The sequence below is a fragment of the Nicotiana sylvestris genome, chromosome 1 (assembly GCF_000393655.2).
Source record: "Nicotiana sylvestris chromosome 1, ASM39365v2, whole genome shotgun sequence".
NCBI lineage: Eukaryota > Viridiplantae > Streptophyta > Magnoliopsida > Solanales > Solanaceae > Nicotiana > Nicotiana sylvestris.
In genome coordinates this window covers 63,412,911-63,425,605 of record NC_091057.1, presented here as the reverse complement: position 1 = coordinate 63,425,605, position 12,695 = coordinate 63,412,911, and the positions used below count along the sequence as shown (strand labels likewise).

At 38.0% G+C, this 12,695-nt stretch overlaps 1 protein-coding gene across 1 annotated transcript; it reads right to left on the bottom strand.

Annotated features, from left to right (window-relative positions):
* Positions 1 to 4,711: 4,711 nt before the first annotated feature.
* On the bottom strand, positions 4,712 to 10,047 carry LOC104216878 (stem-specific protein TSJT1). The gene is made up of 5 exons (XM_009767013.2): positions 9,714 to 10,047; positions 6,559 to 6,799; positions 6,342 to 6,462; positions 6,010 to 6,119; positions 4,712 to 5,012 (listed from the first exon to the last, which is right to left on the bottom strand). Exons 1-5 carry the CDS (start codon positions 9,914 to 9,916, stop codon positions 4,974 to 4,976), a joined length of 714 nt encoding a protein of 237 aa, XP_009765315.1. The 5' UTR covers positions 9,917 to 10,047; the 3' UTR covers positions 4,712 to 4,973.
* Positions 10,048 to 12,695: the final 2,648 nt, after the last annotated feature.

Here is a 12,695-nt window from a genome sequence, read left to right as displayed (position 1 = left end):
GGTCTATTGCACTTTGACTGTCACAATAGACGACATACTCCTTCTGATGCAATCCAAGCTCTTGAAGGAATCGCTTGAGCCATATCATCTCCTTGCCAGTTTCTGTAGCGGCAATGTACTCTGCTTCAGTTGTTGAAAGTGCAACGCACTTCTGCAACTTAGACTGCCATGATATAGCTCCCCCTGAAAATGTAAATAAATATCCAGTAGTAGATTTTCTGTTGTCAATGTCACCTGCCATATCAGCATCTGTATAGCCCTTCAAGATTGGATCAGATCCTCCAAAGCACAAACAATCTCCCGTGGTACCTCTCAGGTACCTGAGTATCCACTTGACTGCTTCCCAATGTTCCTTTCCAGGATTTTCAAGAAACCTGCTGACAACACCAACTGCGTGAGCAATATCAGGTCTAGTACATACCATTGCATACATCAAGCTTCCGACTGTTGAAGCATAAGGAACTTTAGCCATGTTCCCTTTCTCCTCCACTGTTGTAGGACACATCTTCTTACTCAACTTTAGATGACCAGCAAGAGGTGTGCTGACTGGCTTAGCATTCTTCATGTTGAAGCGTTCTAGTACACGTTCAATGTACTTCTCCTGAGATAGCCACAACTTTCTACTTGTTCTCTCTCGAACTATCTTCATCCCTAGAATTTGTTGTGCTGGGCCCAAGTCCTTCATATCAAATGACTTGGACAGATCTCCTTTCAACTTTGCTATCAACCCCTTGTCTTTTCCTACAATTAACATGTCATCCACATACAACAACAATATAATAAAGTTATTCTCAGAAAATCTTTTGAAGTATACACATGGATCAGAATAGGTCTTTAGGTATGTTTGACTTTTCATGAATGAATCAAACTTCATGTACCACTGCCTTGGTGCCTGCTTCAATCCATAAAGACTCTTATTCAATTTGCACACCATGTGTTTCTTTCCAGCTACTTCAAATCCTTCTGGTTGCTCCATATAAATCTCCTCTTCCAAATCTCCATGAAGAAATGCAGTTTTCACATCCAACTGCTCCACTTCAAGATCTAGGCTAGCTGCTAAGCTCAAAATTGTTCGAATAGAAGTCATTTTAACAACGGGGGAGAAAATTTCGTCAAAATCAATACCTTTCTTCTGTTCGAAGCCTTTAACCACCAATCGAGCTTTGTATCTGACCAGCTTGCCATCTCCATCTTTCTTGAGTTTAAAGACCCATTTGCATTTGAGTGGTCTTTTACCCTTTGGAAGTTCAACCAGCTTGTATGTGCCATTTTTCTGGAGAGATTCCATCTCTTCTTGCATAGCTTTCATCCACTGGTTCTTTTCTGGATGGGACAACACCTCCTTAAGACTTTCTGGCTCCCCCTCATCACTGATGAGGACATACTCTGTGGAAGGGTACCTGCGTGACTCTACCCTTGGCCTCTCTGATCTCCTCAGAGGTTGAGGTTGTTCTTCTCCCTGAGTGGGGTGCTCCACTTCCTCGACACCTTCATCAAGTTGCTCCCCCTGCTCAATAACCTCACCAGGTTGCTCCCCCTGCTCGGCAACCTCGTCGGTCGTACTTTCTGCACTTGTGGGATTGTTAGAAGTAGAAGGAATAGTAACAAAGTTAGGAATTATACCATTCTTCGCCTTTTCTGACATATCAGCAGCAGTTCCAACTTCACTTTCTCGGAAGACTACATCTCTACTTCTGATGACCTTCTTCTTTACAGGATCCCACAGTCTGTACCCGAACTCTTCATCTCCATATCCGATAAATATGCAGGGAATAGATTTATCATCCAGCTTTGTTCTCTGCTCTTTTGGTACATGTGCAAAAGCTCTGCAACCGAACACCTTCAGATGCGAGTAGGACACCTCCTTGTTGGTCCAGACTCTCTCTGGGATTTCAAACGCCAACGGAACTGATGGACTCCTATTGATCAGGTAACAGGCTGTCTGAACTGCTTCACCCCAGAATGACTTAGGCAGTTTAGCCATTCTGAGCATGCTTCTCACCTTCTCCACAATGGTGCGGTTCATCCTCTCGGCTACGCCATTGTGCTGTGGGGTTCCAGGAACTGTCTTTTCATGTCTGATCCCATGACTTGAACAATACTCTTCAAATTCCCTTGAAGTGTACTCACCTCCATTGTCACTTCGGAGACGCTTTAGCTTTCGACCCGTCTCCCTTTCTACTAGAGCATGAAACTTCTGGAAAACTTGAAACACCTGATCTTTGGTTTTCAAAATATAAACCCATAATTTTCGTGAAGCATCATCAATAAAAGTAACAAAATATTTGTTACCGCCCATTGATTCAATTTCCATTGGGCCGCAAACATCAGAATATACTAAATCAAGTATATTCAATTTTCTTTCAGACGATGTCTGAAATGAGACTCTATGCTGCTTACCAAATAAACAGTAGTCACAAGGTTTTACAGTTGTACCTTTGGCATAAGAAATGAGTGATTTCTTGGCAAGAATCTGCAATCCCTTCTCGCTCATATGACCCATTCTTTTGTGCCATAAATCTACAGAAATCTCATCTTGTGCCGCGTTCAATTCACCTTGGCATATTTCTGCATTTGTCCTGTACAACGTGCCACGAGCAACTCCCTTTGCAATCACCAATGATCCCTTAGTGAGTCTCCACTTTTGATTTGCAAAATAACTCTCGTATCCATCTCGGTCTAAAGCAATTCCCGAGATCAAGTTCATCCGCAAATCAGGTACATGCCGCACATCCTTTAGAACCAATGTGCATCCGACATTTGTCTTGATACAAATGTCACCAATCCCCGCAATCTTTGAGTAACTTGTGTTACCCATTTTCACTGTGCCGAAATCACCTGCTACATATCTGCAAAAAAGATCTCTTACCGGTGTGGCATGGTGAGATGCCGCTGTGTCAACCACCCATTCCGACTCTGAACCTGACAGGTGCATGCATTCCTCTTCCTCATTTATAAAGAGGACAACATTATCATTATTTTGCACCATGGCGGCTGTGTTGTCGTCATTCTTCTGGCCACTGGTTTCACCTTTGCCCTTCCTTGGATTTGGGCAATCTCTTTTGAAGTGACCTGGTTGATTACAGTTGTAGCAATTTCTGACTCTTGATTTGGATCGGTTCTTTGACTTCCCACGAGCTCCGGATCTACCATAGTTGTTCGAACTCCTTTGATAACTCCTGCCTCTACCTTCTGTGATGAGAGCCTGTCCTTGATTTTCAGGCTTCTTTCTCATCTTCTCATTGAGTAGAAGAGCCGATGTGACATCTTTCAACTCAATAGTAGTCTTACCGTGCAGGATGGTTGTTGCCAAGTTATCGTACGAAGATGGCAACGAGTTCAATAGCAAGATGGCTTTATCTTCTTCCTCGATTTTCACTCCGAGGTTGGCAAGCTGTGTGATTAGTCCGTTAAACACATTTAAATGTGACAAAAAATTCGTACCTTCACTCATGTGTAGGGCGTATAACTGCTTCTTCAGGTACAATTTATTTGTCAGCGTTTTGGACATGTATAGGCTTTCCAACCTTGTCCAAATTCCTCGTGCAGTGTCTTCATCAATGATGTTATTTACCACATCATCTGATAAGTGCAACCTAATTGCACTAGCAGCTCTTTCATCCAAGTCAGCCCAATCCTCAGCTTTCATGGTATCAGGCTTTTTGGAATCAACATCTAGAACCTTGTGTAATCCTTGTTGGATGAGCAGATCTCTCATCCTTCTTTGCCATGTTGAGAAACCGTTATCTCCGTTGAATTTTGCTACCTCGTACTTTACTCCGGACATTTTTATTTTTTCACCAAGTATAGTACTACCGACAGTGAATAGTATTTCAGTGAACGAGCAGAACCCGTGCTCTGATACCAGTTGTTGGGAATAAACCCCTTACCAAAATAATATTCACGGTAATAAAGCGGAATAATAATGTAGCACCGAGATACGGTAATTAACAAGAATAAAAGAGTAACAATGACACCAAAATTTTTACGTGGAAAACCCTTCTGAATAAGGGAAAAAACCACGACCCCGAGAGGAGCAACTGATATCACTATAGTAAGGAATTTTACAACTTTGTAGGTCGGAGGTAAATACTCCAAAGACCACTACAACACTCAAAAGAAATAACCCTCTTTTGATATTCCCACCTCACTACAATATCGCTCACTCTCTATTTTCCTCACAGACTATTTTCTTATACCTTGTCTGTGAAACCTCACTCTTTCTTTCTCTCTTTGTTGGTGTGTAGAAATGAGAGTTGAAGCTCTCCTTTTATAGCCAAAGCTTCACCCTCTAAAGCCTACAATATTTGACAATTTACACACATTTTTCACAATTCAACAAAGTTGGCTACCAAACCAAAGAAATTCAACAAGGTTGGTTACCAACCAAACCAAGTCAACAAGGTTGGCTACCAAACCAAAGAAAACTCTTATTAGGCACATGCCTAATACTTCTTCAATGAGATGGACATCATCAATCTCCCCCTCCAGTCTCATTCATCTAGAGAATCTATTTTTTGTTTTTCTTGACGTTGAAACAATTTTTCTATATCCATGGTTAGTGATTGGGCAACTGGAGGAAGACAACACATGTCAAAGCAAATGGCTGAGCTTCAAGAAAAAAGTATCTTGAAGTAGTCGAATCCGTTTATGAGGAAAAAAAAAGAAAAAGAAAAAGAAGAAATTGCACAAGACTTAGGCAGGTTCTTGATTGAACACTTCCAAGCTATTACCAACATTATTATTGAAGTCAAGAAAGGTGTACATTGATTGAAGTAGTTAAAATACCTAAAAGAAACCAAACATCATACTTTCAACCTAACCCTATCCTAAAGCAGCACAAAAGTAGAACTTAGGAATAGAAAACACTCATTCACTTATTTACATGGCTCCCACCAATGCCCTGCCCTGCATTCTCTGCCACTCACGGCTTTCTTTTTTTCAGCAGAGCTCTTAGAGGAAAACCAAATCTTCTATTTTGTGGCTGCAAGAACAGCGGCTGAACCTTCCACCTGAAATATCAACAGGATCCTTTTCAGCAACAGCGTAAGAGATAACATGTGGTTCAGAAACAAACCCGTGATTTTAAATGGAAATACGAAATACTACTGCATCCCTTATTACCTTGTATCATTCGATGCGACTTAATATATATACATACAAATATATGTATTTTGTTAAAAGATAGTTTATATATTATATACATAGTCCAAATCGACATAAAGGAACAGGATACGATATCTGCTACCACTAAGTTGAATTGTATTCATATATAGAGCCACTACATACTAGAGCATATAGTGTACAAAGAGGCAAGTGGGCTTTCATAGTTTCATCAATCATGAATAAGAGGTCTGGTTGTCCTTTTATGGCCTTATTGTGTTTAAAAGTCTTTGTGGTCATCACATAAAGTATTGATAAGGTTATTTGATTTGAACAGGTACATTCACGGATAGATAGATGATACAGGCAGGCGGGGCCAGTAAAAAATGCCAATGTTATGAGGTCGTAATCTGAATCTAATTGCTCCAATATTGATAATGAAGATATAGTAAAAGTTTCTGTCAAGTTGTCACATAAGGGTCCACTTCCTAAAGGTTTGTGTTTATTTGACAACTAAGCGCACTTCCATTCCAAATATATAGGTGCAGGAGTGAGAGAAAGTGAACTTGCTATATCAAAGTTGGTCATTACGACACTGACGTTTGCTTTAGATCAGTGATGATCGTTGATGAACAAGTCCATTCAATATCAAATGCGCTTGTCCCTAGCATGCTCTGAAATAATTCACTAGTTTATAATAGTAGTATATTTTCTTGATAAACACTAAATTTATTGCCAAAATGAAATATCCACCATGGATTGTAGTGATGTCAAAGCCCATAGGATGGTATCCAGAATAGTATAATCAGCATAAGACCAAGGGACCACCACAGATGATGTTACTTAAGACCAGTATCTCAGAATGATTAGAGTAATATGTAGCTAAGCTACTAAAATATCACTTACCATATACTTAGTACCCCAGATTTCTTCCTCAGTAGCAGGAACGGCTGTGATCTTATTTTTGGGGTTCTCGTAGCTTCTCAGTTCTCCAACTGATGTAGAGTAGAAACACCCTGAAAATGCAAACAAAAGATGTCGAATTTAAGAAAAGTATAAAGAACAAAGGATATGTTTCATGTTCTGGTTGGATTGATTTCTTGCCTATGTGAATATCAGTTTCTCAATTATTTATTTACAAACATGTTAATTTGGTCATGATAAGTCTAAAAAGCATAATTCCTCCAATTGTTATCCCACTAGATAAATCAGATCACTTAATAATCTGTCAAACGTACCTTGAGGAAAAGAAGCAAGTGACTTGCCACAAGCACCTTTGAGCAAATCAGCATCATTGGCAAAGGCCACATACCCATCAGCAGTGATTCCCCAATAGAGGGGTACCTTACCAACTTGATCCTGTTTACAAAAATCCAAAAATATCATAGGTAAGTATCAAAATTAAACCACACCTACTACAACAAAAGGGAATTTGGGTAGGTAAAAGTTACTTACAGTAGCTACAAATAACGTGGAAGTGGACTTGTCAAAGACAATGAAAGTAAAATTGCCTTCAAGGTGACCAACAACATGATTTGGAGGGTAAGGTGCCCTGTCACGAAGTGCCTTGTATGCTTCAATCACCAGCATCACCTCATTTGCAGACTTGGCAAGGCCATACTGTTGCCTCAGACTCCCTAAGTTGTCAAGTGATCCCTCAAACAAGCAAAATATGTCATCCTTAACAGCAAATGACCTGCCATTTCCCCCATTAAGTTAAATCTATACATTTACATCTCAATTGGAACAACTTTTAAACAGCACAAAATTGTACTGAAAGGCCAAGACAGATGCTTTCATAAAGCTGATATAACATTTACGTTACAGAATCTTATCCTTAGCAAAACAATTTTACAATTCTTATGCTCAAATATGATCCTTATCAAGAAATAACTGAAACGACTGTGCATACAAAATTAAAACATTAAATCTTGGTAGAAGGCACTTGCCTTCCCTTTCGATTGACAACTAGGAAGCTTGCTTAAAGTATTAATTGTAGCAAAAACATTTTAAAGTCTCCATTCTCCAACTACCCAACTACCCAGATCCCTCCCTCAATTTTCAAAGGCAATTGTGGAGATGATTCCACCAATAAAAGTGTTCTAAAATTGCTTCTTCAAAAATTTTGCAACTTTTCCTATTAGTCAATTTACTAACTTATCGCCAATAACCCAATTCCTTTATATAGACAGAATACTGATCTAATCAGGAAAAAGTAACAAAAGACTTAAGGGAAAACATGGCTATAATTTCGATTCACTACTCTTTTCCAATAGATTTTCTTATCTGACAATCCCCACTCAGAGGCGGATTCAGAATTTTAAGCTTATGGTTCCTATAACAATCTCAAGTTAATCTACATGAAGATTGGACCAACTTACTAGGTTCCAAACTAAATATTCTTATATTTTTAGTGAATTTTAGTATAAATACAGGGTTTATGTAAAAGTTTTGCTCTACATCCGCCCCTGTCCCCACTCCCGCGGGGTCAGCAAGCCCTCCGCCATTAATAAACTAGTTAATTCGTATACTTTTACTTATCCACCTTATTAAAAATCTATTTTCACTTTTGCTTGTCTATTTTAGACAATCAAGAAAAAAGCAATCTTTTTCCTTATTTTACCTTTATTATTAATTATTCATTTCTAAAATTATTTTTTAATTTTCTGAAATGTCATGATAATTAAGGATAAAATTATAAATTAACTTTTTTTTTAAAAAAAAGAAAAGAAAATTCAAAGTCCGTAGTGAATACCTAAGAATGAATGGAAAGATGTATATCGATCTCATACTTGTTGGGGCAAGATCATGTCACATGTGTCAGATCTCCCCTTTGTTAATTATATCCAAAAATAATGATAAGATAAAATCTGGTGATTTATGTCTGGTAACAATTCACGTGACAATCTTCTCCCTGGCCACTGACAAACAGTGAATTTGTCCAGTTTGCGGAAAGCTATAAGTTCAGTTCCACTATGGAAATACCTTGCCCCTGTGGCAAGCCCTAAACAGTCCATCTTATAAGCGCTACAATATTTTATTAAGGTTCTTGGTTTCAGCTAAGCTAACGGTCCTCTCCGTGTAAATTATGATTTGGATTCCTTGAATACAATAGTTACCAAACTTTGACAAGCTTATTCTTCCATCCACTTTGTCGACGTTAATTGGTGACACTTAATGTTACGTGCTTACGTTTATGGATCTTAAAGCTAGATGGGCTTCCCAAGAAATTTTGAGAACCACCTACAAGGTTTAGGATTATAATATAATAATAATAATAATAATAATAATAATAATAATAATAATAATAATAATAATAATTACCATTATCACCATCTTAATACATTGAAATTCCAGAACATGTTACCGTGCAAAGAAGAAAGCTGAAAATAAATCTTTACGTTAAAAAAGCATCTCTTAACCTAACTCAACTCAGAAAAATATGAAAACCGTCCAAAATTATATAAAACATCACTTTTTTCTCACACAAATGATGTGGGACTTCAAGACTTTAGAGAGTCCTTTTTGTTTTTTTTTTTAAAATTGTAAATGAGTAATATTGAATTATCTCCGTCCAGAGAAAGGTTGATGATGAAAAGAAAAAGGAAAAAGAAAGGTTGATGATGAAACCAATAAATGCTAACATCATCTTGGACCGTCAGATCACATGATTGATAGCGGACAGTTTTCCTTCTCTCAGCCGTTTCATCAATATTTTTTAGTTTCTATCCAAAAGAAACCAAGAAGTTCCCCGGCTTCCGGTTTGACTAAAAATTGACGACAGTTTCTTGTGCTAAAAATATTGTTTAATTTGGATTATCAGAAAAATATTCGATATTAATAAAAATAATCAGTTCATTGAAATATTAACTTTAAATTTTTAGTCTAACATTACTCAAACAGATTATACGAGACTTAATCTAAATTAGCTAAAATAATCGTATATCAACATGTCCAAAAAATTAATGAAGATGGAAATGGCAACACGTGCAAAGGTTGAATAAATAAGTTTTTCAAAACTAATTTGCAAATACTAATAAGAATCTATTTATCTAATAGCAGCATATGATTTCACCAATGAAACTAAAAGGAATAAGCAACGGAAAAATTCGAAGTGATCATCAAAACGAAACTTAGTAAATGCAACATACATGTAAAAATAAATAAATCAGAACAACACAATAGATGTATTTATTCTATATGCGCTGATAATTTATAAGTATTTTACACTATTAGCTAAATTTGAGCTTCAACAACATATTAAGTCTGATATAGTTACCTCAATAATAGGTTGAGAAACTTCTATAATCAATTAAATTTGGTGTAGAAAATCAGTGCATATAAATTACTACTCCAATAAGGCAAACCATGTATCATGCATGATAATCCTAATTCATGATGTCACATCCATCAAATCGTGCAATCCAAACCGTTGATCAACATATCCACAATCTCATCAACGGTTCAGATCACGTTATCAAAGCTGACCAATTTCTATTTAGCACCTTCAGTTAAACTTTTCAATTTGGAAATTACACTTAAACACTCAGCTAAAATTAACTTTATAGAATCAGTCACAACATTTCTATTAAGTTCTTTAGTTGTTATACCTGGGGAGTACAGCGGACTCGTTGTAGTGAGTGTAAGCGAGCTGGACATGATCGCCGATCTGCATAGAAACCGCCGACGAATTATTTTGAACAAACCTTTTTACCAGAGCTTCCGCCTTGATCTTAGGCGACGGAGTCCGGCTTCCGGCGGCCACAAGCTCGTCGGGCGGGGAAACAATGGAACTGCTAAATACACCCAACATTTTCTGAAAATTCAAAAATAGGCCACACAAGAGTAAGACAATTACACAATCTCTTTAGAAGTGTGTGGAATTAAGAGTTAGGAGATATGACACGAGAGAGTAATGAAGAGAGGGGCATGGAATTTATAAACAAGACGGCGGAGAGCATTTCCGTTATTTTAAGTAATTTTGGGGGTATTTGGGTAATTTAAGCAAGGGATGGTACGTGGAGTGGGACCCGGAAAAGGGGCGATGATTCCTGTAAGGGAATAATTACCTTTGTGTGGGACCCAATCAGAAGCTTGAATTTGGAGGTATATGCTGACGTGTCAATTAATGGAGATGAAAGCGAAGGAGAAGAGGGATGAGATATGGTGGATTCGCGTCCATCATCGTTGTAATGGATATAGTACAGCAGATTCTGCCACGTCCACACTGAAGATATTATACACAACAACAAACCCAGTGCAATCTCACATGTGAGGTATGGGAGGGTAGTATGTATGCATACCTTATCCCTACCTTATAAACGAAGAGAAGTTGTTTTCAATAGACCCCCAACTCAAAAGAACAGTGACAAGAACACAATAAATTGACAGTAACAATGGTAAGAAATAAGATAAAAAAACAAATAGCACATCATATAATAACAAAGAACTAGGAATGTGAAACTATAAGAGAAGTGCGAAAACTACCAGCAATAATGCCACATCGACTAATCAGCAAGGAACTCTGAATAGGAGAATACAAGAGTAGAACTAGTACTACTAATACGACTAGAATAGACTATCGACTACCTGTCAACCCACAGCCCTAATCATCGACCTCTACATTGAAGATATTATCACAAATATAAAAGATTCTACATTTTTCTTCAAATGATTACTATGTGTATTTATTTAAAAAGATTTGGCACATTTTTTTGCGAAAACAATTTTTTCCTTTAGAATAAAATTTTGTCCAAGTCAGCTGGAGTGTATCTGAACAATTTATTAGGTATTTGTCAATATATGTAGCAAATAACTTTGTTTAAATATTCCGTCAATTTGAGTAATTTTACGCAATAAAGCTTAATATGAAAAATCACCTAACTTCTTGCTACTATTTAGACTCAAATAAACCGTAGTGTATGATTTCGTTGTAACTGTAACGAGATCAATAGCTTTGCTTTTTTACATTGAATGCCGAGTATCAAATTTGCTCTTTTACACCTACAACTATAGAGGCTCATTCACTTTTCAAATTGAAAAGGAGGAAGTTTTTCCAAAGTCCGAACAAGATCAAAATGGCTTATCGTTGTTTATTTTGAACAGTTACAATCTTATAGTACGTTCATGTTTTTAATATTTGTATTTTGAGTTAAAATATTCATTTATCTAGTTGAATCAACTGAAAAGAATTAGTCAACACAACTCTTGGTAAGTATAACAAACATCACAAGAAAAACTCGGATGAAAGGAGTATAAAATTGCAATTAAAATTTTATTGATTTTTTCTCACGCGACATGTTGTTGTCATACTCCATAAAATGTAGATAAAGCTCCGATTTTTGTGGAAGGGTAAAGATATATCTAGTCTTAACATGAATCAAGGAACTAAGTTACAACTTGCAACAACATATATGTGTTTGACTCAAAAAATATTGAAACTTTTTTGAACAAATCAATCAATGATGAAGGGGTAAATCGTAGCTGAAGATAATAAACTCTAGGATGATAATAATAGAGAGAAGAAAATAGTAAAGATCTTTTTTATTCAAGGTTTGTGAATTTTACTGAGTCTCCTCTTTTCTTACAAGGCTCTCATTCTTCTTATATATTCAGAAATTACCCCCCCCCCCAATAGAAATGACATGCAAGAGATCCTTGAGGAATATTCTCGACATCCCCTAAATGGGCTTAATCTACCGCCGAGGTCGTATCCTTCTTGGCGTCGACTCGCAAGTACTCGACCATTTGTCATGCTCATTGCAGGTCGTGGTTGGTCAAATTCAGACCCATACAGTTAGTCCCTCTGCTCGTCGGGGTTGCGGCCGGGTGCGCCCTCGATGAGCGGACTCTGCCTTCATTGGGAGAAATTTGACCCGTAGGAACGTTGCGACGCGGACAACGAGAGATGGCTATCACACTCAGCGGAGCACTGTAGAGTACACACTACCCGGGGGTGATGTCAGCTTTACGTGCGTCATCGTTACGCGGATTTTCGAGACAAGGCCTGGCGGTTTGACACTTTGATTCTTGCGCTGATTTGAGGCCTGCCACCTCGATTCTGCTGCCATCCAACCCTATAAATAAGTGAAAGATTTGATTTTTTGAAAAACTTTAGCTACTCCCTCTTGACAGCCTCTCAGTCTTCTTCATTTGCTCTTACACCTTCTTGTTCCCGTTTCCATTCTCCGCCGGAAGTTTCTTCTTTTTCACTCCCTTTGTGTCGCTACTCCTTTAAACGAAGCTATGCCAAGGTCTCGTCATGCTAATAAAGAGGTTCCTGAAGTCACCCTGTCAACCACATTGCCTCTTTTCAGCAGCGGAGAGGTGGAGGTAGAAGAGGGTGAGAGCCCTCTTACGGTGGAGGCGCTACTACCGAGGCATCCCCTATCCCGGAATGATTTCTTCAAAGATCTGCCTTCTACTCCGAACCCCGTACTTTCTGAGATGAAGCAGGTTCACCTTGATGCCCTCCTCATAAAGTATGGTATTCCTGCCCATGTAGAGATGATTCTGTCGGGGGAAGATTATGTTGACGTCCACAGGCTTGGGTACTGTGCTTTCTACGAATATCTTTTTGCGATCGACTACAC

Coding starts and splice junctions, on each gene's coding strand:
- LOC104216878 (XM_009767013.2), bottom strand. CDS start 9,916: ATGTTGGGTGTATTTAGCAGTTCCATTGTTTCCCCGCCCGACGAGCTT. Junction 6,800..9,713: donor GAGTCCGCTGTACTCCCCAG/GTATAACAACTA, acceptor GGGAAATGGCAG/GTCATTTGCTGTTAAGGATG. Junction 6,463..6,558: donor CCACGTTATTTGTAGCTACT/GTAAGTAACTTT, acceptor TTTTGTAAACAG/GATCAAGTTGGTAAGGTACC.